The sequence below is a fragment of the Watersipora subatra genome, chromosome 2, assembly GCF_963576615.1.
Source record: "Watersipora subatra chromosome 2, tzWatSuba1.1, whole genome shotgun sequence".
NCBI lineage: Eukaryota > Metazoa > Bryozoa > Gymnolaemata > Cheilostomatida > Watersiporidae > Watersipora > Watersipora subatra.
In genome coordinates this window covers 5,133,224-5,153,944 of record NC_088709.1, presented here as the reverse complement: position 1 = coordinate 5,153,944, position 20,721 = coordinate 5,133,224, and the positions used below count along the sequence as shown (strand labels likewise).

At 37.4% G+C, this 20,721-nt stretch overlaps 2 protein-coding genes across 2 annotated transcripts in view; both read right to left on the bottom strand.

The window, feature by feature from the left end:
• LOC137388848 (RWD domain-containing protein 4-like) overlaps window positions 1–20,721 on the bottom strand; it is a 145,026-nt gene that overhangs the window by 87,094 nt on the left and 37,211 nt on the right. The window lies entirely within an intron of this gene.
• LOC137387651 (protein UXT homolog) lies at window positions 12,189–18,992 on the bottom strand. Its single transcript, XM_068074132.1, has 4 exons — window positions 18,863–18,992; window positions 16,147–16,302; window positions 13,653–13,824; window positions 12,189–12,752 (listed from the first exon to the last, which is right to left on the bottom strand). The coding sequence occupies exons 1-4, from the start codon at window positions 18,925–18,927 to the stop codon at window positions 12,690–12,692; spliced, it is 456 nt and encodes a 151-aa protein (XP_067930233.1). The 5' UTR covers window positions 18,928–18,992; the 3' UTR covers window positions 12,189–12,689.

The window sequence follows — 20,721 nt, the reverse complement described above, 5'->3', positions numbered from 1 at the left end:
AAACTTTAAATAATGCTATTCAACTAATTTATAATTTGTTGGGATGTAAGACAAGAATTGTAGTTTTATAATACAGTAATGAAGGTAAGTTCAAATGTTTATTCATAGCTGATAATATAGCAGCCTGTCAGCACATTCTGTGGGAAAATAAACTTCACTAGCCTAAACACAGCCTATTACACTAGTGAATATACGTGTGTGTGTTTTGGTAACATACGCATATATTATGGATATATAAACCCGTCAATACATAACAGGATTAAACAGCATGCAGGTACATAAACACGAATTATCTTTTACTGATAAATATGCTCTGTTGAAGAACTCTGTAACAGCAACCTCTACCAACACTGGGATCATAATAATGGGATGCCTTGTAATTTTTTCATGTTCTTTTATGGCATAGCTTGTTACCATACACAGTAGTCTTATCATGTTGTGTTACTATACACAGTAGTCTTATAATATTGTGTTACTATACACAATAGTCTGATCATATTGTGTTACCATACACAGTAGTCTGATCATATTGTGTTACTATACACAGTAGTCTTATCATATTGTGCTACTATACACAGTAGTCTTATCATATTGTGTTACTATACAAGGTAGCCTTATCATGTTGTGTTACTATACACAGTAGTCTTATCATATTGTGTTACTATACACAGGAGTCTTATCATATAGTGTTATTCTTAGTACATATGTATTTGATGTATAATGTTGCCATGTAGTTGAAGTAGGACATGCGTATGCAATACGATTAGCCTGCCGTGTTTTTCTTGTAAGGTTCAAGAAATCCGGATTACTAATCCATACAAATCCGTCGTAACTGGCCACAGAAAAAGTTTCAAGTGCAGATCTTTATGAGTTTCAAGATATTGATCTTAAATGTTTATGAAGGTGAAATACTAAAGAACAAAGACTGACACCAGTTGCAATGCTCATACTAACTCCGTGCATTCACCATTTGCTCTCTGACAACAAAGAGCTCGTTTAAGGTTCTTTGATTTGCCGAATCGCTACCGTCAGGCACATTCAGGAACATCATATAAATGCAACAGTTTTGAACCTCCTGCCAAGTCGCTAATTGATTCTCATACCGAACTGAAACACAAATATTTTGTTATCTCAGCTCATCTGTAGAGATGGAAGGAATAGACTACAGCGAAAACACGCTATAAAACAGATTGGCCCATTGTTATTAGGTTACGGTGTTCAGTATTTTAAACGAAATTTTCTGTAAAAATTATCTTAAAAAGTTTTGAATGAGATTTATCCTAATCAGGTTTTTATCTAAATATATATTACTTAAAACTCGTCTGTATGTGTATTCGTGTATCTGTCGTTGTAATGTGCATCTATAACTATTAAAATCTTGGAATTAAAATTTTGCATTCTGATAGATCTGAACCCACGGAAATTGCTACCGCAAGTTTAAAATCTAAGTGCTCTAGCTCTGAGCCATACAAGGAGCAATGATGGAAGTTGTTATACTATGGAAGTTGTCATACTATGGAAGTTGTCATACTATGGAAGTTGTCATACTACGCCCATGCTAAATTACGTACTATTAGAAACTCCATGAATTCTATTAACTCTGTGAAACACAAAGATTTTCGTGTTTTTTTCAATTTCTATTTTTGGTTTTTGTAAAGTTCAATTGCTAAATCGTGGTCAAGGCCGATTCTTTTCATGCGTACAGTTGTATTATCTCCGTAAAAAAGCCTCTACATTTTCTCACCATTCAGTCAAAGACACTACGATAATTCATTTTTACATTTGTACCAGTGTCGCGAGGTACCAGTATCGTCGTAATCAAAGTTTTGATGGGTAGCTTTTGGTGGAACAGTAACATTTTTTATACACACACATTTCTATGCAAAAATCGTTATTATTAATTCAACATATTCAAGATCTTTATTTTGTTTTCTCAATTCGTATTAATTGTATCATTACCGAACCATATTTTATTGTAATTGTAGCAAAACCGACTTAATTTAGCTACTACTTGCTAATTATTTCCCATTTGCATCTAAACCCTTTTATAGTTGTTTTATTTTTTTGAATTTTCTGACCTGCACAAAAACTTTTCCTCGTGATATGAAGTTTAAAAGTTACAGTTGTTTGACAAAGTTTAAAAACAATTACAGTTGTTTTTATTTTTTCTCTTGATTTGTTTCAACTACAGAAAACAATTTTCTCATGATATGTAGTTTGAACGTTAGAATGGCAAATGTTGTTATATGTGAAATACAAATAAATTTTCTGTCCAAAGACTTTTTTATTACCCAGGCAACGCCGGGTAGTACAGCTAAGCTATTATATATATACTGTATATACTGTACTTTCAAACTTTGTCAAACAACTGTAACTTTCAAACTTCATATCGTGAGGAAAATGTTTTGTGCAGGTCAAATGAATTTTTAAAAAAAAACAATTATAAAAGGGTTTAGATGTAAATGTGAAATAATTAGCAAGTAAAAGCTAAATTAAATCTGTTTTGCTGCAATTACAATGAAATATGATTCGGTAATGATACAATTAATATGAACTGAGAAAACGAAATAAAAATTCTGAATATGTTGAACTAGTAATAACAATTCTTGCATAGAAGTGTGTATAAAAAAATGTTACTGTTCCACAAGAAGCTATCCATCAAAACTTTGAATACGATGATACTGGTACCTCTTGATACTGGTACAAATGTAAAAATGAGATATTGTACTGTCTTTGTCTGACTGAGCGGTGAGAGAATGTAGAGGCCATTCCTACTCGAGATAATACAATAGTCCCCGTAAAAGGTATTGACCTTCACCGCGATTTAGCATCATTCTCCTTAGGCTATTATTATGGAGATACTAAAATTGTACACGTGAAAAGAATTTTCCTTGACCGCTCATATAGCAATAGAACTTTACAAAAAACCAAAAATAGAAGTTCAAGAAAACACGAAAAAGCATCGTGTTTCATAGAATTAATAGAGCTTCAAATAATACGTCATTTAGCGTGCGCATTCGGTATACCGTATATGATAGTGCCTTTGATCACTACGCCTTGCGTAGCTCAGTGGTAGTGGTAATGCGCCGCGGATTGAAATTTTGCAGTTGCAATCTTCGGGAGATCAAATTCATCATAGCGCGGAATTTTAAATTTTAAGTTTAATAGCTATAGCTAGACATACACAATGACCCACAAACTTTGAGAAATATATATATAGATATATAATTAAATAATACAGTAAAACAATACTAAAATTGAAGAGCTCCACAAGGAATTGGGGCAAATAGCAATAGTTATGGAAAATAGTTGCCCTTATCTTTGCAGCTACTGGCAGGTTCATGACTTCCTCTGTCAATCTTCAGGCTGCTCGTAAAATTCAAGCCACCATCTTGAATTTTAGTGGCAGCCTGAAGATTGACAGAGTCATGAAACTACCAGTAGCTGTACAGATAAGTGCAACTATTTTTCGTAACTAGTATATAGATATATATTAGTATATTGTATACTTATACATGTACACTCACTGTCCGAGTTACAATCTATATCAGTTTTGACTAGCCATTGCAGGTGTATACTCAAGGACAGGAGATGTAGGGTGTAAATCCAGCTCAAATGTTGCGTTTGTACCCTTAATGTACCCTTAATATCCAATAACTTTTGAATGTGCTAATTATCTCTTTGTACTAAATAGTCAGGTAATAAGTTAATAAAACGGGTAAAAAAGGAAAATGCATTACACAGGATACATTTTTGAAACCAAAACTACAAATTACCGCAAAACACAAAATTTAAAAAGTAGAAAATATGCACGTAAAAAAAGTTGTTGTCTGCTGTTTGTTTGCTCATCATCTGTATTTTTGCTGCACCAAGAGCAGCAGGTCAGCGGGGCAGCAGGTCAGCAGGTTAGCAGGGCAGCAGGTCTGGTGAAGCAGCAGGTCTGGTGGGAAGCCGGTCTGGTGAAGCAGAATGGTGCATCCGCTGGTATTTGCTGGTCAAGACAGGGGAAGGGTAGCACCAATGGTAGAAAAGATATCGATGTCTCCGTGACGATTTCTAGTCAACAAGGGAGGGAGTCTGTATCTGCTGAATGTGCCCACAAGTACAAGTGTACATAAGTTGTACAAGTCATAGCTTAGATAGTTTATGTGCATACATAATGTAATGACATTTCCTATTTGAGATCATCCCTGGTAATGTAAACTACAATGGTTTTTACTTCCTGTCGCTAATTTCATCAGTAATAAAAAAGTTGCACCTTTCATGCTCGTACGATGGCACTCTGCTAACATAATATTCAGTAAAGAATGTTTGCAAGAGTTGACCTTGAGTCTGTTGAGTGCACGGAAAGAGATAAAGAGCTCTCTACCGGCTGATATCAAGCGTGAGGTACTTGACGAAGGTGAGCAGGTACTACACTTGAAGAGACAAAGGAATATTCAACTCGCTTGACTTGGACAGCCCTTGTTTGTCTTGCTGCAAAATTTTCAAATTATCATTTACTATGTTCCAGAATGTGATTCTGCGCACACATATCGTATATCTTAAAAGGCCTCAATTTCTTTGCTGCAGTTATGAGAGAACTTGCTATGACTTATCAGTTATGCAAGCAGGTAGCGGGCAGAATTGCTGCACTACCTGTGTGGTCTGCAACCATCCTGACAGGTAAGAGTGTACACTGGCACCCAGAGTACCCTGGAAGCAGGACTACCCTGGGGCAAGAGTACCCTGGGGGGCCAGGCATTTATTCAGAGAGGTTGTTTTGGTAGCAAATACAGCGTACAGGACAGATGCATACATGATGCTGAATAAACTTACAAAGCATGACTGTCTGTAAAGATTCATTATATAACTGGGTAGGTAAGCATGTATAAGTAAATATGCAGAAAATGACGATAAGATAATTAAATATTCAAATAGGCCGATTATAGCCAACTTTAATAAAGACAGTTGAAATCAGTTTAAATTAATTTTATTTATAACTAAAGCACCTCTAATCTACTGAAAACTGTCATTCAGTGTAATCGTATGTACTCACGTCACAATCTTATTATCAATTATAATTATGTCACCGGCTCATCACTGCCAACGGCATACGCTGTGAAGCCGGAATCTCATCAACTATAGATAATAGTCACAGAAAACAAAAAATATAATTTATATTGTAGTTTAGCTCAGAGCAAATCTGCTAATGATGAAATAATTTATTGCCATAGCTAATAGGTTTAATAGGACTGCAAAAAGCATGCAAACCCGTTGATTGGAATGACTAATACTGCTGGCTATGTGATGCTCTCTCAGACCCGCAATCAAAGAGTTAGTATATCGAATCTGTCTGACTCATCATCTTCAGTAATTCCTGCTGTCCTTAAAGAGATCAATTGAGATTACCGGAGATGAGGCTACATTTACCCTCGATTGTGGACAACTATAAGAACCTTACTCGGATGTTGATCGTATAAAATCGTATGAAAGTCGACCATTTAAAACGATTTTTTTTATTCAAGGACAAACCATTTCTGCGTTAGATATATTTACAAAATCTTTACGTCCTTTAACACTGCTCATCAACTCTATGAATTTTGTTGTCTTCAAACGTTTCTTCGATAGATTTTCTACTAGCTCTCATTTTGTGAAAGGGCGTTTTGTCCTACACTAGTACCCTGGCAGTCTATTGCGCCATGGGAGATGATCAGGGGTAATAACTAAATGCACAATTATTCCACAATATGGCAAGTCGGTTTTGCAGACAGTCAGTCAACAAAGTTGAAAGTTGCGAGTGTAAATTCTGTTGAAAGCAATTTTTTTTCAATTATGGTTTTGGATGGTCGCGGCTCTCATTATAGTAAAGATTGTAAGAAATTCTTGACGTGAGGTTAAAAGTTGGCCAATGAAAGTTGTTACGCTTTGTATTTGTTGCTCTTCCGGACACTCTTCTTTATTGCCACTTCAACCGGAGTTTCTGAAGTACCTAAAAACCATGTCAAGTTGTTCAAAATGGAAAGTTTATAATTAGCAACAAATTCTGTACTTCAGCCAAAATATTATTAATGTGAAAGTGTTTAGCTAACTTATAAATATAAATCACGATATTCCGGAGTCACTCGGAGTCGTGTCAACTCGTCAGTCTAACTTCCTTGAAGTGTGCAGGAAGGGGTGGGAGGACGCAAGGCCGAAGAGCGGTAAACGTTAACCGTCGAGGTTGTGACAGATCCCACATCCTCTCTGCCCAACTGCTAGCATCCTCTTATTGCCACTACGTAAAAGGGAGGTATCTGTTGTTCATTTAAAACCATTCAACAAAACCAATTGCCTTATGATAACCCTACCACTCTTCTGGAGGCATCCTTATCATAAATGCATTTACGATATACTTGTTATATACTGCAACATAAAAAGTGATTATTAAGCCGTTACTTCTCATTGTTCTCCCTCTTCTTTGTCGCACGTTTCCTGCTACTACTGACTACTAGGCAGGGGTTAGCAGTCAGTAGTAGTAGGGATCTTTATATTTTAGTGGGAACGTTTTCAGATAGCCTCAGTATTTTTGTTCTACAGCGGTGTGTAGCGAGCTGCCTACTAAAACAAAAACAGTAATATTTATTCATTGGGTCAGTTTGAATAAAATAATTACTTTATTAATTAATTGATTGTCTAACTTATAAATGCTCTAAAATTGATTTAAAGAAGCTCTCAAGCAGTTCATACGTTCATATGCTCATAAGTACATGGTAGATATACCATATACCAAATAGCATATCTACCATATGCTATTTGGTAGATATAACATATGGTAGATACGCATAGGCTACCATATGGCCTGCATCTGCTGTACTTGTATCTGTACCTGTAGCTGTATCTGCATCTTCTTACAACCCAAGTAGAGATGGCTGATCATATAGCTTCATCAACATACCTGTACTCCTCATCTCTCTCATACTAATGCCAAGGACAATTGGCAGGTTTGCCATCTGATCTAGTTACTAGAAAAGAGTACTCCTCAGTACAGGGAATCCTAGTAGACCATTTCTTTCTAAAACTAAATGCTTATAAAAAAGTTCACCATAAGCAGGGAGAAAACTTGGTCTACTTATGGAGTTGCAGTAGTTGTATTGCCAGTATCAGAATTATACTATGAAAATATGTGCAAGACACTTGGTGGTACCAAAAGTGCTACATATAGCTTTTCCATTGATATAAGCTCATTATTACCTTTTAAGACTAAAGAGCCAAAGATTGAGTGCAGATAGACAACGCTTGTGTTGTAACACCCATTAACTAGGATTAATACTGTAGATTGTTGCATGATAATCCTTTGCCAAAAACATCAAATAGCGTTTGTATGAATGCGTAGCTCAACACGACTTGGTTTTGATGTTTATCGCTATGAAATTACTTTCAAGAACTCTTTCGATATCCTGCTTGTTTCTTCTTCTTATCTCAAGACGTTTTACGGCTCATATAAATGTCCTGCCTTCCTGTCAGCCATCTTGTCCAATGAGAAACTATAAGCACCGGAGCAACAAGCTAATCATCGTATCCTCAGGTTTATAAATAACGTAAAATAGTAACTCTACAAATACAAGACAGCAGGCGTGCTGAAAAAAATGCACGAAAAGTGTTTCATCTGCGCGTTTTTTTCAGCGCGTCTCTTGAAGGAAGATCTGTTGGCTCAAGTTTACAGATTTCTGAAGTTATAGAGTTGGCATTCACACTCGTTACTTATGTAAGCTATCTCGGGATAACGGTGAAACAATTTCGTTTGAAGAAACGCGTAGACCATCATGTCGCCTCTGAATGTTGCAATAAAACAGATTTGGTTTAGTCTGCCAAAACTCACGAACATGATAAAAGGTTCCCAAATGACTATTTGGTATGGCACCATTGTTCTGTTGTATGATTTCCAGTTGTCAGGCTTGCTTAAATGTTGCTTCTAGACATAATGTGGTTGGTGCTAGCTTGTGAACGCGAGGGAAGACAACTCATGAGGTATCTGTGAGCGGATGAAAAGCCAATTTGACAGAGGAGCAATTACCTAATGAAAAGAAAAACCTTTCGCAAGTTTTCCGCAAAAACAAATAAAATATAAGAAGACAGCTTTAAAATAAAAAGCCCAGTGAGATGCTAAGGCTTGGTGAGAGCTGTACTAGGTGTACAGATGACAGAAATTCTGAGGCTAGCTGTACTGATAGGTGTAGACAAAAGCACTTCGTTTTCTGGCAGACTGGTAGCACACTCATATGGTGAAAACCAGCCAGTGCAGGACAAAGTATGGTAAATGGTAGCCAAGGGTAAACCTCAACAGGTTTGTCTAAAGAACACAAAAAAGCTTCCCTTGATAAATTGCGTAACAAATTTACATCATTTATTTTTTTCTCTGGTTAAAACACTAGACAGCTAGCATGTAATTATTAAGGAACTTGTTTTGCATAATCCGCTGATGACACGTTATTCTGTTAGCGTGCGTAATTATAATTCTGTCCAAGTGTACAGACTTCTTACATTCAAAAGTATACAAACTGTAGACGCATTCAAATATAAAGCCAAAATAGCTACGATATTTGCTAAGGTGGTTAACCAAAGCCTTGTTGTTAGCATCAGCAACCAGACAAAATCAACATGTTTTAATCGAGTGATCGGCTCAGTGACAAGGGATGAAACTTAACTGAAAGCATTATCAGTAGTGATCAATATGCTCAGGTTGGTTGATGTGGAGTCACACTATCAGGTTTCCCATGTTAAGAGAGCATTGTTCAGGCGATGTTTATTTCGATTTTATTATGAAGAGTAGAGGTCATCATTCTGTTTTTCAATTGATGTAATTGTAATACTGAAGTTGATGAGGATGAGAGGATTTGGTGTCAATGACATGATTGCAGATAAAGCGAGACAGCTCCCCAGAGCTTATCGGTTAAAGTGTCAGGCAGGGGACACACTTACTATCACTGAGAGGTGGTAAAGTGAAAGTACTGACTGTTCTACTGCATTCTGTACTTGTCCTACAAACAATAAAGCATTTTATGATAGACTTACCTGTAAGTTAAAGTTTGATTGAAGGTATATCGACACAGTAGTTGAAGATGATTAAAAGTTGGAGGCTTTCCCGTTTTCTCATTTTTTATGTGTTTTTTTCTGTAATCATTTTTTTTTCTGGTAAAATGTGATAGCTAGTCTGTTCTAAGCTGGGCTTTTGCTCCATCGTTATCATCTGAAAGCTGTACTCTATCAAGTTATGGTACTTGTGTGGTGATCAAAGACCGTTCTTTACTTCATATAACTAGCGCAAAGCAAAGTTCATTAGTTAAAACAATGGCTGACACTGCAGTGCTGAGTGGGATGGAATAATTGTTATAGCACCTGGTGGTATGGAGATGTCATAGTGAGTAGGCTGTACGGCTGAAGATAAGATGGTAGGGCTGCTGGGAGTAGTGACATTTCTAGTAGTACACTTTAGATGTGTGTAATTTATCAGCCTTGTCCTCTATTGAGAATAGCAGTCTCCACCAGTAAAAGCTCAGTGACTTTAGTACTAGTATGTGAGAGCATGCTTTCATTAAAACCTGTGTAGGGCAGAACTTGCCACTGTGGCAATAATTCAGACACAAATCTCTAATGTGCAAACGTAATTGCAGCTGTATAGCAACCTTAATCATTGTAGCAGACCATATTACATAAATAATTGTATTTATCGTAGAGAATCTCATACAAAATCATGAATAATAATTGTTAACATTGGATAGACAGCACCATAGAATAAAACATTGGCAACAAGTTTTTAATGGTTTGGTATTATCAGACATTTCCAGTCTGTCAAATTAAGGAAGGGTGGTCGCTGCAAGATTTTTACAGCAGGCGATCGTCTTCTCATGGAACCTTTTGGCCAGTCATGCAAAATCAAGGCATATACGATGTAACATACTCTATGTTTGGAGCTCAGGTATGCATATTTTTATCCCGAACAGCTCAGAAATTAGCACAGGAGTCGTGCACTCATTGACTGAGTTCTTCTATTGCTCCATACATAACTGTGCCTTCCTGCCATGCCAGGTACAAAGCTCTTATATTGTCTTTATCAGATCAAAAACAGAAAGACTGCACATCTCAGAAATGGCACAACTCGACGGAGACGCAAGTAAACATGCTTATCACATACATATGTTCTTAGGCTTTGTTTGTCCTAAGCAAAACAAGAATATCATGCTTGATACCCAAGCTAACATACATACGACAAAAGACACAGATCGTTGTTTCAACAAACTCGTCGATGTTAATTGTTACATAATAAATGCATTATTTGATAGATGAACACACGAACATACTCGCGGAGTAATGAGGTGAAACACGTGTTTGAGAGGTTTGATGCCAGCAGTTCACATTAATCCCATGTCCTAGAGCGATAATAAATCATAAATAGCTATGAATGACGTTAACTCTAGCAATAATCCTTTCCCTCACTGCCAAACGATCCTTCGCAACCACTAATCATCATCACGTTCACAGCAGTTAAAAACACTGAATACATGTACCGAATATGGTTTTTGCAAACTCCTCTTTTATGCAGCAACTGTGCCTGCCGATGATGTGAAACTGATCTGGAAGGTCGCCATTTCATCAAACGACTGTATTTGAAAGGCTTATACCCAGTTAATTTTAATTGACGGAGGAAAGTGGTATTTGATCCGGATCGCCAGCCGCGATTGTTCGATGCGTTTGTAGGCTAGAGCCTGCTTGGCAACCGTCTGCCAAATCTAATAATCACCTTTAAATGGCCCTTCACGCCATCTAATGGTTTCCTTATGGACACAGTGTCTTACGGTTAAGTTTCAAGATTTGAGAGCCATATCTAGAAGTGAGAATCGCCGATATTGGCATTAGTTGGACGTGTTCCTACAAAAAAGATACTAGTAGTGCAAAATTACAATTTTGATAGCTCGTGGTTGTACTTGGCCATAAACTAGAACACTCAACTCAAAAGAGTTTAAAATGCTAAGCCTTCGCAATATTTTTGTACGAATCTGCGCTGTGCATTTAGTCTTGGCAAACAGGTTGACCTTATACCGAATACTGTCATAAACGCATCTACTGAGGCCATAGAAGTCATCCCCCAATACATGCAGCTCTGAGAAAGAGGTATCCATTACATAGACACAATTTTTCAAAAATTCTTGATAGCAACAGTAAGCATTATAGCAGAGCATCAAGGTGCAGAACAATCAACTATGAGTGCACTAAGTATCCAATTAGCATAAGCGCCGAGATAACATTGGGAAGATAATCTTCCAAGGTAGATTAAGAGAACATCGTTCCTGAAGATGCCAAGCTGAACAAGGAAGACATCAGCAACCACAGTCTAGTTGTTTAGAGGTATTAAACTGCACGTCATTAACTTGTCAATGACTCATCCTCATAGCATAAGCCAATGATATACAATGTGATATACGTCGGAGCAATCAGGAGCACTCGCCACAACTAGTCATCAGAGTGATTGACAGCTGCACATTTGCTGCTCTCCCTCTGACTCAGCAAATTGTTTCTGCTACATATTATGAGACTGCAACAGCTCCTAGCATTGTGAGGAAATGTAAAAACACCTTCAGAACCATGCATTCTTGACCCTCAACCAGGTTAGATGACATCGCGCTGACGTGGCGCTGCTGATAAACCATTCCATCAAGGCTCTCCCTACCTCCTTCCCTTCATGCCTTTCAATCTAAACATTAAGGTTTGAGGACAGTTGAAGTATGTAAAGACAGTAACAGAAGTGTGCAGAGGAGAGCATGATTCAATGCATAATACGTTGCATAGTGCAGTGGATTACAGAAAATGTAATCACTTTTGCACAGACAGTTGAATTTATTTAAAAAAAATGTATTATTAGGGTTCTCCAAATCCTAACAGAGGCTTTTGAGATATCGTTAACAGGCATTCATAATTAACACTCTTATAATGCTCTTCCAATTAGCTCGATCACTGGTTCCTAACTTTCCTTCTCTCAACCGATCAAAGGCTAGGCCATGCTCTAATTTTCACCTCCCACGACGTAAAAAAGTTCAATCATTCCATGCAATGCCATCGTTGGCAATTACTCAGACACTGTGGGCTGAATGAGATGGAAATTACTCCAAAGGTATTTTATTTGTTTCATCTAAATGTTTCACAGAGCGACAACATTTATCATGGATGGTTAGAATAGTGGCAGGTAAATGTAATGATTACATTTGTCCAGCTGTCACCTATAGCTTATCACGTAACCTAACTGGCTGTTTAATGGCTGTAGTTGCCGGCTCCTCCGGACACATCTGTTAGACCAGCGAGCTCACTCACCGATAAGAATGTTTATATTTCCTCTCAAAGCCTATCAATAATGATCACCTGTTCATTTGATCCATTAAAGAATTTGACATTAATGACAGGCATGTAAACACGAGTACCTTATCATCGATATAACGATGGTTGTGTGACAATGGATGGTGCCACTATAGAGAATTTAGAAAAGACCGTGATCCAAAAAATCTAAATCCCTTGATAAATTTTGGTCCAAAATTTTCAAGTCAATCGGCTGGTTGCGAGTCTGAGGCTGGCAATCACTGAGCAACTTATAGGTGGGCTGGTTAAATTCCATAGTCCATGACAGAGATCAAGGAAAGGCATAGCAAGAGAAGATAACCTTCAGAGCGAAAAAGCGAGAGTCACCAGATGGACCTGTGAGCTTGAGGTTCTTCAGATTTGATATTCTGCATTTCCCTTAAGCCCTGCAACAAAACCAACGTATGGTAACCTGACTTACCATTATAGTATATTATATAATTATATCAGTTACTTGTCTTATTATTATAGTATATTATATCAGTTACAAGTCTTATTATTATAGTATATTATATCAGTTACAAGTCTTATTATTATAGTATATTATATCAGTTACAAGTCTTATTATTATAGTATATTATATCAGTTACATGTCTTATAATTATAGTATATTATATCAGTTACATGTCTTATTATTATAGTATATTACATCAGTTACAAGTCTTATTATTATAGTCTATTATATCAGTTACATGTCTTATTATTATAGTATATTATATCAGTTACAAGTCTTATTATTATAGTAGATTATATCAGTTACATGTCTTATTATTATAGTATATTATATCAGTTACAAGTCTTATTACTATAGTATATTATATCAGTTACAAGTCTTATTATTATAGTATATTATATCAGTTACAAGTCTTATTATTATAGTATATTATATCGGTTACAAGTTTTATTATTATAGTATATTATATCAGTTACATGTCTTATTACTATAGTATATTATATCAGTTACTCGTCTTGTTATTATAGTATATTATGTCAGTTACCTGTTTTTTAAAAACAACGTATTATAACATTCACCCGTCTTGTAGAATTTCAAGTTTGAAAACATGGAAGTCCTGCCTGATCAAAAATAGGAACTGTTGGCACTACAAATTATGTCGATGCATATGTTCGGAATCATCAATTATCGATATTTGAAAAAGTGGTGAGTTAATGAAAAACTACTTTTATGTCAGTAGGCAGCACCTAGCGCGAAATGATCAGTGGTTATAAATAGAACAAGTAAATTCATGCTTCTACTAAACCCATAATTTAGTTAGGTAGGTCTCTACCTCGAGTACTGTCTTTATATGGGCCTTTATTTTCGCAGATTCCATCGCAAGTTTATCCGCAGCCTGATTGAGTGATTTCCTGCGCCGTGCAATATGCAAGAGCGCCTCTGCCAGGGTAAACTCCACGTAGTAGCCCATACCTATGCATATGCATATTCTTGAAGGATCTGACCTGTAAAAAGGTGAGGCAACTCTGTTAGTAGCAGCCCACCTCGCATATGCATAATCTTGAAGACTGGGACTAGTGAAAATGAGATAAAACCCTTTTATTGGTTCAACTGGTGTAGTTTATATAATACTTAGTAAGCATTATATAAACTACACTTGGTCATATTCTGGAAAAAGGAGTACGGGTGTAAGCAGCAACCAGCCTATAAACATACCTATAACTGCGAGGAACCCTACTAACTAGTCTTTGCGTCACGTATCTAAAGAAGTGTGTACATTAACATATCTATTCATTTATTTAGACGATCAAATGAATAAAACGATAAGCTAAATGGAAGAAATATGGCGACCACGCAAGATAACATAACTCCATAAATATAAAGCTTCACCTTGAAATGCTAGTTTATCATCATTAAGGCGACTCGTGCGCCAAAATAAAAATGATGCCAGTGAAATATACACAATAGAATATTTGCAGCTAGCTGTTCAATGTTGTGATTTGTTGAAATTTGCTAATTCAACAAATCAGGTAAGTGAAGGAAGTAAATGGAAATGAGTAGGATATAAAGCTAGATTAGACATTACCGGCACAAAAGTTCTGGATTTTAGAGACCACTATGAGCAGAGTCCATCTTATAATTAACGATGAAGCCAGCACAATTGCTGTGTAATAGTTTATGATTAATTTGAACTACAATGAGAATATACATCCTTGCAGACTGCTGATTGTTTTGGCACTGCTATGTGTGTGGTCCTACATCCATATTACGCTGCAGGGAGATTTCTGTATATTTTGGATTGTATAAATTTAGGTTGGAAAAATGTTGCTTCAAACATTGTATCAACTGATATAGTATCGAGGATCAACTACCCTATGTACAGCACTAGAGTTGTCGGCACATAGACAAGACAACCACCCAAGGCTCACCATAAATGATAGCGTTTTTGGCTATTTTACAAGAAGTGTGGTGTGACTCAAAGCTGCAATTTCTAGCATGGTCAATCCAATAGAATTTGCTGTTCAAACGATTACGTATGTTAAACTGGACAGCTTTGTTCATTTCCTGGGCTTGTGACGATGCAAATCTCACTTTTGAGGAACAGTCCCCTCGCTGCTAGCCTAAGGCAGACAAGCTAAACACTAATTACTAAAATTAACAACTTATTGATTTGTGATTTATGATTTGCGTATTATTGATTTCATAAAGAATAGAGTGTGATTTGTTGATGAAAGCTACGACATACGGCGGTCTAGAATCTCCAGAAGTCAAGCGCTGCCTGCCAAAGTCAGCACAGAGTTAAATTGCTTTTAGTTCATAAAGATGAAGTATTGCTTGAAATGATGATACAAAGAAATGGCTTTACCGTAAGTCCTCGTGCTCAAGCCGCGCGGCTTGTGCTCACAAACAGATGACTCACGAAGGAAAAAACCCTCTAATAAGCCGTCTGTGGTATCTAGCCGCCCTTACCAACAAGCCACATATGCCCACAGACCGCGGCTAATGACTGAGGTTTTGTCATCCTTGACCCCTTCGGGAGCAAGAGTGTTGAGACGGGTTTCGCTATACCCTCGTCCTCTTGAATAAGAAAAACTGTTTTGCAGTCAGTTTGATCCATAGTTTTTGCTTCGATGTCAGCAGGTATTAACATGCTCCCAACCACTTGTCTCTCACTCGTGTCACGAATTCATCTCGACTTAGAGCGATAAATTCTTCTTTAGTCTAAAGTATTCCATAAACATGACCTTGAAAATAAACGAGTAGGTCGCCAAAACCCCCGTACATAAAAGTGTATCATGAATGCGATTCTATGGTTATAGCGCGGGAGCTGAGCAGAGACCGCATTTATCGAGAAGCCGCCCTAAGCCCCACGTAAGTTTTAAAAGAATGGCCGTAAGCCGCGGTCTATGACCTTGAACAAAAAGCCGCGCCCAACGACAAGCCACGCGGCTTGAGCATGAGGACTTACGTACTTCACGAACTGTAGCTAACACTCAAACCACTAGCATTAATAGTTGTTATATTCAACTTCCAATAAAAAGAACATCTCACAGCCCTAAGAGCGATCATGCGCTTCCTGCATCTTATAACATCTTATAAAACTGATGGCTAACACTACGGTTGTTATGTGATTCGATTGATACAAAAAAGAAACTTTTTTACCTTAGAATTGCTTTAAGCATTGTCTTCGGTCAGAAGGTGTCAGATGCTCGCTATACGCATAAACAACACCTCGCATGCATGAACAGGGCTTGTAGAAGTACTTGGGAGTTTGCTAATACTGGCGGGAGCCAAACTGAAGCTCATAGCGTGATTGGTCAACTTACACCTTAGCCTGTGCGTAGAAGTTACAGCCAAGATCAACCTGCGTACGAAGGGGCTCTCCAGGCACATTGCTTATCTGTAGCTGTTCAATGAGAGCCTCTAACTGAAGGTAGTGGGCCAGCTGCTCTGCCACCTTCTCCCTCGACTCCATCACCTTTCTACATCAAATGCTTAGAGACATAGACTGCTAGCGTGTCTAATCAAATGGTCAGATGAAGCAAAGACAATCGGGTGCGTGACATCAAGATCAGGCAGAGACACGCTGTACATCATAAACAATGAGTATTAATACAGTACAAATACGGATACAGTAACGGATACAGTAACGGATACAGTATCGGATACAGTAACGGATGCAGTAACGGATGCAGTAACGGATGCAGTAACGGATGCAGTAACGGATGCAGTAACGGATGCAGTAACGGATGCAGTAACGGATGCAGTAACGGATGCAGTAACGGATGCAGTAGCGGATACAGTAACGGATACAGTAGCGGATACAGTAACGGATACAGTAACGGATACAGTAACGGATACAGTAACGGATACAGTAACGGATACAGTAACGGATACAGTAGCGGATACAGTAACGGATACAGTAACGGATACAGTAACGGATACAGTAACGGATACAGTAACGGATACAGTAACGGATACAGTAACGGATACAGTAACGGATACAGTAACGGATACAGTAGCGGATACAGTAACGGATACAGTAACGGATACAGTAACGGATACAGTAACGGATACAGTAACGGATACAGTAACGGATACAGTAACGGATACAGTAACGGATACAGTAACGGATACAGTAACGGATACAGTAACGGATACAGTAGCGCTCCTGTAACTTGAACCTCCTATAACATATCTTTAGAGAATTTATGTAGTGTTTTTGCTTCATATTATGTAAAGAATTCCATATAACGTAAAGTGTCAAGTCAGTGAAAGTTCTCAAATTTGATTTGAATAAGGAGAATCTCGTAGTTAGCCTTGAAAATATCGCTTTCCCTCTTGCCGCACTCGAGAGGAATAATGACATAGGGGGACATATAAAAATGACTCTGTTATATATACATGTACTAGTACCCTGGGAATGTAATTTTGAATAAGGTGTAGAGAATCAGTAGCTGTGCAGTTATTCAAAAGTACTTAAAAGCGATTGATTGGTGCAGGTGCTAGAGGGTCGGTGTACCAAGCTGAATGACATGAGTTGGAGTCTCGTCGAAAGGCATCTTTTAGCCTAACCACGAATCCTGACGAAGGATAGATGGACGGTCAGGCAGACACCAATTTTATTACATATAAAAAAGATATATTTTTGTTTTACTCTATTTTAGACGTATAAAATATTCTTTAATATTTATGCTTTCCAGAATAGAAAAAAAGATAAGATTGATTTGAACTGACACTGATGGTGAGCACTCATCTTAACAAGTTTATTGCAAAATCACTGTAGTCATAGACCATAAACCAAGTGAAAGTAAAAGGAAAAAAGAGAAAATTTGTCAATACAAAGCAATAATACTACAGTCACTGCACAGCATAGACCTATTAACTATACTTGATAGTTAATAGTATAGTTAATAGTAATAGTTAATAGGTCTATGCTGCACAGTCATTAAATTAAAAAATTGAGTCTAGTTTTTTCATTTTTGAATGACCAAAGATGGGAGTTTAGAGAGATATAGGAAAGATTAGGCAATTTACATGTACTTTACTGTTTGTATAACATAAAATCCCTATATAATGTAAACGTTCCTGGAATAGATTATTTATGTTGTAGGAGCAACTACTGTACACACAAATCACACCAGCTGACATATGCTACAATGATTCTCGCCAATACTTCCCGTGCTGTATTACAGAAGTTTAGCAGAAAAATTCTCGAACAGTTTTTTCCAAGCCAGTGACTGGTCAGTTTTATAGAGGCATGACTTAACATTTGTACCAAATACAAACAAGAGGCGAATACTACACAAAGTTGTAAACTGTGCAAGTTACTGCCAGGAACAGAGTGAGATACAAATACCATATACAACAAGAGCAGAGGAAATAAACATAAATTAGCATATGAAGCAAATACCTCCATAGCGTTCATCCAACAGAGCAATCACTGCGTTTCCATGCTTCGAATGGGTTCGTAAGGGAATGAGTTGCCAGCTGCCGATGAATTAGATTCAATAATGATTCAATGATCTGGAGTCACACTATAGATCTTTCCAAGAATCGCGACGCATCCCTCAAAATAAAACTTGCGAAAGTCCACTTGCTTTTGGGTCACTGTCACTTTTCAATTCATGCGCAGTCAAGTTGCAAGGAGCAACACATCCTTGGTTTGCTAATGTTAATGTCAATGCAAAGAGTCCAACAGAAACAGTAGTGACTAGCAGTAGAATTTTGTCATAGAAAAAACCCGCACGGTTGGGTGCTGAAGTGTGCAAAAAATATTTTACCATTGCTGGGGTGATCTTAGCCGAGCATTATCAATATGAATTCATCAGTAGTGAGCGTTCTTATGATGTCAAAGTACTCTCACACCGAATGCCTTCACACTAATTTAACGAAGCAAAACGGCGTTGAATTCATTCGGAGTTTACCATTTCTATGATTCAGAGTGAAAGCGACTCCGAACACATTCGCAGCATGGAAACACAGTAACAATGTAGATGTAAAACAAACTATAACAACAAATGAGATGAAATTTATACATACACCAGGTCTACTCGCAGCCGCTCATTCACAAACTCCTCGAATTTTCTGATTTTATCTGCTGCCATTATGAGAGAGGTGACTTTCTATATATGACCACTTTTTGAAGAGGTCGCTTTAGCTTGAGCAATGCTATGAGAGAAAAAGACCACAAATAAACAGGACATGTCAATATAGGGAGACCCTGAATTTTGGTAAAATACTGACTGCCCTGATCTTCACATAAAAACTATTTTTTTAAAAATCCTCTTAACAAAAGGGTTTACCCCCTTCACAAGCACTCAACTAGGTAACCAGGTGTGTAAGAAGAAACAAGACATAATGTGGACAAGGTCATGAAGCGCGCTTGGTTATACACCCCTTGATAATCTTCCCCTCGGGCATCATAGTCAGTGACAATGGAAGCACAAGTGGGGCACCAACTTAAAAAAACTCCATTGACTGTGACGCGCTTCTGATTCCTCTGGTATTGCGTTTAACATAAAACTGACTCTAGAACTTAGTCCAAGAATAAATATTAGGCACACATTCTAGGCTGCATGTACATGCATTAAAATGTCATAGAAGCAATCATAATACATTCGCGCGCATATTCGAACCTCTACATAGGACATTGACTCGTTACGGAGTCTGCTTCATATATTAAAGCTGGAGGTTGGAGATACATTGTAACTTGTTTAATATTCTACTAAATTATAGGCAAAGATTGCTAAAGCAATAAAGTACAGTGGACTTTCGTCATTCGATTTTAATTCTGTCTCCAAGGTAAGAACTCTTTACAGTACATACTGAACATAGCACATTGTCATGTTACATTTTAATGCAGATCATAACCAATAAATACACTAAAGTTGCTGTAGGTAACTATAGTTACTAAGGTTAACGTACTATTTTGTTACTAATTTTTAATATGTATAGTACTTATATAAAATTTTGATGATTTTTACCAGAGAATGTCTGCATTATATAATTACAGTAGACCTATAATGTATACCTCCTATAACGTAAATTCCAAATAACGTAAAATATTTCTGTGAGGTTTTTGCGTCTTAAAGCACATAAATTACATAATTTTTTATTGTATATTTTAATACATCAGAGTCTTGGCTTTCGAATGAGCTACTGTTTGCCATGGTGAGACAGACATTGGTTGGAGTTTATAGGATTTCCCCAGAGCTCTACCGCGAAAATGTTCACTGGCAAAGTCTCGAAAATTGTGACGTCACAATACTCATATTCGTTGTTGTGTGCTCTTACCGCTTATTTATCAACTACGAAAGTGACGATAATGACGCTAGTGGCAGGCGAAGGTAGGACAACTCCAGAGAACCAATGAAAATGACAAAGGAATCGGTGTCATTAGTTCTCTATGTACATATTATTTCTATGCTAAGTACCTCAGACTCCAAGAACCATACTATATTTTCCCGATGATATTATGCACTAGCTCTTTATTTTTAATGCGATGTTACGGTGTTACGGGTGACGACTGAGACTAATTAATTTCAAGAATTGCGTGATCTCACGAAAGTGCGATTGGCATTTAGTCCTAGGGCCACGCAACCGCAGGTCACAATTTAATCGATGTGATTTCATTACCTTTATCAACGACAGCACATTTATTGAAGCATAATTAATTAACCCAGAACATGTGTTTGTAATGGTCAGGCGTTAGCACGATCCCAGGCATTGTTGATTATCTAGAATCTTAGTTTATTATTAGCGCTCTCCGGGTTTAACAGCACCGGATGTCACAGAAAAGCACAGCCTCAATGGCAGCGAAAGGGATCCACGACCTAAGGCTAAATGAGAATTATGACGCCACATTTTGAGTACCTAAACCAAGTTTTTTATTCTTGCAG